The 5394-nt window shown below is 44.8% G+C and overlaps 1 protein-coding gene across 1 annotated transcript in view; it reads right to left on the reverse strand.

Annotated features, from left to right (window-relative positions):
* Window positions 1-1734: 1734 nt before the first annotated feature.
* The window catches only part of CDADC1 (cytidine and dCMP deaminase domain containing 1), a 15138-nt gene continuing 11478 nt past the window's right edge, over window positions 1735-5394 (reverse strand). The window contains exon 8 of the mRNA XM_009319955.1: window positions 1735-5015. Coding sequence (XP_009318230.1) covers window positions 4942-5015 — 74 coding nt within the window. The 3' untranslated portion in view covers window positions 1735-4941. The remainder of the gene's footprint in view (window positions 5016-5394) is intronic.

A 5394-nucleotide genomic window follows, 5' to 3' on the forward strand; every position in this document is an offset into this window, starting at 1 on the left:
CGCCCCCTCACGGCTGCGCTCAGCACTGCACCCCGCGGCCGGCTCACCGCCGCCGGGAAGGCGCAGGAGCTCTTTTTGCAGCAGCCGAGGCAGAAGAGCCCCAGTTTAGAGCTAGGGAACCAAACGTGAGGAGCCTTCTCCGGCTCGGGCTCGTTAAGCCAGCCGCAGAATCAGCACAGCAGCTCTTTGCCTCTTCTCTCCCTGCACCGATGACTTTGCCGTGCTGCCCTTCGCCTTCCCACCCGGGGGGCTGCGGGATTAGTGCATGACTGCGACCGGCAGCGCCCATCACGGAGGCACATCAGTACCCTTGAGTTTCAAGGGAGTGTTTTGGCACGTCATGAAGGCAACGACCCCTGTCTTGGCCCTGCATTATTATCAGGAGGAGGCGGGTTCTAGTGGAAGATGTCTTGTGCCACCAGCCCCTTTCTCCTTCAAAGAGGGACCAAAACTGCAAAACACTGAGCACCATGTTCTGCCCGATATCTGAAAACGCTTAAGGCTAGATGTTGCCTGTGTATACGTATGCAGGATGCGAAACTGGCACGTTAGCAGATAGCTATGCAGGTCTGGGAAAGCAGAAGGATCTCAAGGAAGGTCAGCAAGTGTTTGACAACAATCCTCTGCTATTACCTTTCTGTGCAGAACGGAGTTCAGCTCTGCATATGGGGCACTGTGACCGTCTTCATTAATGATACAGCAATCCAGACCTATTAGAAATCGGCACGCGCCATCTGCTGCCTTTGCCTTTCTAGTCTCCAAGCAATGTCGCTTACTGGATCTAACAAATTAAAGCCAAAGTCTGGTTTGCAGGCAGAATGGCTGAAACAAAACAATCTATTTAGAGGACTGCAATGCTTTTCAGAGTAGTACTCGCATTAAACAGGGCTCTGGGAAGCCTGCCCCGTTGCCAGCCTGGCTGACCACGTCCCGCTGACTGCTCACTGGGTGTCTACAATGACATTTCAGTTCAAGAGCACTTCTGAAATGCATCTCCCATCTGTCCCCGCTACTGCGTGTGGCTCTGTCACAGGAGCCAGTCTTGGAGTGCATCGAGTGGATTCCTTTCAGATGAAGTTAAACAGGAAAACGGACTGTAGGAATAGCCCTAATGCACTCCGCTGGCTAACAGGCCTGTCCACGTGCCCGGGCTAGAGCTAGGTGGATGTAAAACCCCTGATGGGTCAGGCCTTCAGCACCACCTGCTTCACGCTACAGACTCGCTCCCCTTCAGCCACGCTGCTGACCAGCAGAGCCCCCATCAGTGCAGCGACCCCCCTCTGCGGTGACTGTGAATCAAGACGCCTGCGTATGCCCATACCGGCAACCCAGGGCAGCAAGGCAGGAGGTGCAGCAGGGACCAATTTTACTGCTGGATGGTCAAAGCTTCGCCCACTTCTACCTTTTCCAACCAAGAAATAGGCTGTGGAGGTGGCAGCTCACGCAATGCTCCCTGAGGCAGTTCTTACCCTCCCAAGGAAGAGGGAATTAATGCTCGTTAATGCTCGCAGGGCCGAGGGAGGGGATCCCAGGCCTTCCCCCAGGCTGGCAGGAGGCACAGTCTCATATTGAGACAAATTCTTCAGGCAGAGCAGAGGGAAGTGATGCAGCTCAGCAAACAGCTGGGACTGCAGGAGCAAGGACAGCGCTGGGCTGGTAAAGGGTGTGAGCATTTCAAAGCACTCTGTAATGTTTCTAATAACCCAAAGCACTTAAAAATACACTTCAGTACTTACTGTCGGATTAATTTATTAGCAGAAAACACGTTTTGCTGTAAGGCAGACAACTAACAGAGAATTTCTGTAATTCTCAGTCAAAAGGCCAAATTATTACTGATAGTTAATACCTGCAATTAAAATGACTGCTCCGAAATGAATGGAAGAGACCCAAAATGCTTACAGAAATTTCATACAATATATAAAATATATACCTTTTACATTTCTTAATTTTAAATACATTGTTCTTTTTATGTAAGAAACAAACACCTTAGAGTTCATTTGCAAAATAAGCACTGCAGGAGATGGCCAATCTTCCGTGGCTCTCCCTGGTAAGCAGATGACATGCACAGCAACGCCTACAGAGTCCATGGGTTGAGAGAGAAACCCCATTCACATTGTTCCTATTGTCCGGGATGAAGACCCTACTTTGTAATCCCAGCAAGAATTAAAAGAAGTAGAGTTACACTGATAATAAGAACCTACAGAAATTTGTGAGCCTTTGGAGGAATCTGTAGAAATACAGCAAGACATAAAGCCAGACTTCCAAGCCTTCAGCCCTACAAGCAATCCCAAGTTTCATGGAAAGTTTTGTACAAAAATTCTCTTTTTAAAAAAACGATAAGAAGTAAAGGTAAAATCTTAACTCCTCGTGACGCACAGGTTACCAGCAGCATTCACTGCAGCATAGTTATTTAATGTGTGTGATATTTGACTTGTATCTTGATTTACTGCTCCATGTACCCAGGCCACCTATGATGTTTCAGGGACTTTTCGATTTCAGCTGTTCCTATAAAGACAGACTTCTTTACCGATTTTGATACCAGCTGATCAGTATAAAACTTGAAGGGGCCTTAAACCTGCCCGTTTTTTTCCCTGCTTCCACCTCAAGTAGAAGAGCATTGCTAATGGATTATGGAAACAAGAAGGTTTCAGTGGGTAGGGTGGACTTTTTACTGTAATCTGGACAGTGTTTTTCTGATCTGTAGAAAAAGCCAAGAGTAATTATTCTAACACAAGATGCTTACAAGAAGTGTGTGTGTGTGAAATATGCCAAAGTAAAATATTTGTGATTTAAAAACAGATTATAATCTCGTTTATGAAACACCAGCATTTGACTTTGACCTCATATGGAAGTTACAAGCAATGAAAATATATAATCCTTCATGAGAGGAAAAAACTGTCTTTCTGAGGTTTGTACAGCATCCAGACCAATAACTTAATCCCCAGACCCTGGACTCTGAATCTGACAGGTGAGGCATAGAGCTCTTGCAGCTGGATCTGCTGGTCCTATATTCAGGACCCGGCTTCCCCCACACTAGATTACAAAACCTGGTGAAGTGGCAGTTCAGCTATTTCCTCCTGAGCTGCTGCGAAAAAGCACTCTTTTGTGGTGCGATGCAAAAATGGATTTCACCATCCTTCCCTTAGTTGACAAACAATGTCACATTTTTCTCTTTCATTCGCTACCTGGTCCTGGGAAATGAAGCTGTATGCACCCTGCTTAGCAAGACAGCGGTGGTGCAGGAGGTCAGCCAGCTGCCTGATGAGATTGCTGCTGCTAACTCTGCATGCACCGCACTCAACCAGCAGCCCTAGAATAGCCTTCAGTCTAACCAGGCTCAGAGAAACAGCAGCTTCTCCAGCTCCAGTGAGAGTGAATTCTCATGGTGATAAGAGGATATTTATGGGAACATTCCCCAGTTCTAAAGTCCAGGTACTCAAGAATGAAGTTATACTATGAGCCACGGGGAATCACAGCTCCTTGCTGCAGCTCCAAGCATCAAGAACTGTACCTTAAGTTACAGGACCTGTAGCCAAAATGTGTGAGAACAGACTCCATATAATTAATGCCACATTAAGGATGCTTTGCACACTATCTAATCACAGCTTTGCTATCTAGTTCCAACCTTTTCCAAAGCCTAAAAGAAACAAACAGAACCTACAGCAGCATCTTAAGACATGATTCCCTTTCCAGGACTTTAAGGAGGGCAGCAAAGACAAGATGCATGAAAGAACTGGGAAAATGCCATTTATATGTCCTACCAGCAGCAGCAGAAAAAGGTTTAAGGTGTTTGCACTTGAGAGCTCAGCAGAGGAGTGAACAGAAAGTCTTGGAACACCTGCTCAAACAGCCAGCTAGAGGTCACACTCAAAGCAGCAAACAGATGGGAGTAAGGAGAGCGACATCTCAAAAGACGCTGGGTACAACTCTCTGTTCTGGTTACCCATTACCTGCCCAGCACCCCCTCAAAACTAGCAACAACATTAGACTGCAGTTTCACTGGCTGTTTTAAAGTCACCCTTGCTCCACGTGTAGTCATCCAAGAGTCTGGCACCTGAAAAGATTCGGGCTATTCCACTGGTTCCATCCTACCTAAGAAACAACAGGACGTCTGGCGCTTTATTAGCTTCTGTAGTCCTAGAAGCCTGTTGGTGAAGATTAACAAAACCTAAACACTAGCAATCTTCACATAGTATGTTGGGACCAGTGAGATGCATACTGCCAAATTCTTTTTGGCCTGCATCCAGAAGCTGAGAAAAAGCAAAGCGAGTATTTGTCTACACTAATTCAGATGGGACGCGCTTGAGGAAGCACACAGAGCAGCAACGCAAGTACCACAAAACAAAACAGCTCTTGCTGCTATGGTAGTTGGAAGAGGGTATGTATGAGAGCCAAGCTTGATCTCCAAATCACTTACCCAGCAACGATTGCCATCCCAATGGCTTTGTCTCCTTTATACAAGCAGACTGAGAAGCAAAAGCCACTTTCAGGAACAGGAATAATTGCTAGTGATTATTAATCTACCATTTCCTAGAAGATTCCCTTGGTGATTGTACTTGAAGAACTAGGGCTTATTTCTGCATTCTGCTACCTCAGAACTTAGAAATCCATCCCCTTGATCCATACAACAAGCAAAAAAGATACCATTTTATTATTACTCTGATCTACCAGCAATAAACTTTCAGTATTTTTTTTTTTAATACATTAACAACGATTAGCCACCCAGTTACTTTCACAGAAAATACAAGCAGCATTTTTTTCCCCAGGTACTTCTAAATTAAAAAGACCTTCAGGTAATTCTGTAAAACACTTAAGACATCATAAATAAACTTATTCTAAAAATCACTTTCCAAACAATAAATAAAACTCTTCCTTATTTGAAAGTGCAAACAGGCTGCATTATAAAAAGTACAGAGCAAGACTGCAGAAGTGCTTAATTATTCAATAGTGACCAAGACACAGTTTCTTGTTTTGGTGCTGCTGGTCATCTAGTGATTTTGTTTTCTGGACCCCATCTAAAGAAAAAAAATATGTGTGAAACCTTAATACAATAGTAAGCATAGTCTAAATACTCAGCACATACAGGCACACTGGAATAACACTGGGTAGGGGGCTGGGGTGGGGGAACTTTTCTTCTTCTCCATACAGAGGAACATGCAATTATCATACTAAAAGAAACACACTATGGAAAAATAGCAACTTAAAACAGTTCAGTGTTGAAAATGCAAGCATACCATCTCGAAGAAAACATTGTTAGAAAAATGAGCCCTGTTAAAGGTTGTCAAACAAAGTACCCCAGGATGAATCTTTCTCCAGCTGGGTCTAAAAACCATTAGCAGAGAGAGGGACAAACAAGCCCTAATATTTTGCAGTGATTACTAATGCCATAAACAC

This window comes from Pygoscelis adeliae, unplaced genomic scaffold (genome assembly GCF_000699105.1).
Source record: "Pygoscelis adeliae isolate BGI_AS28 unplaced genomic scaffold, ASM69910v1 Scaffold32, whole genome shotgun sequence".
NCBI lineage: Eukaryota > Metazoa > Chordata > Aves > Sphenisciformes > Spheniscidae > Pygoscelis > Pygoscelis adeliae.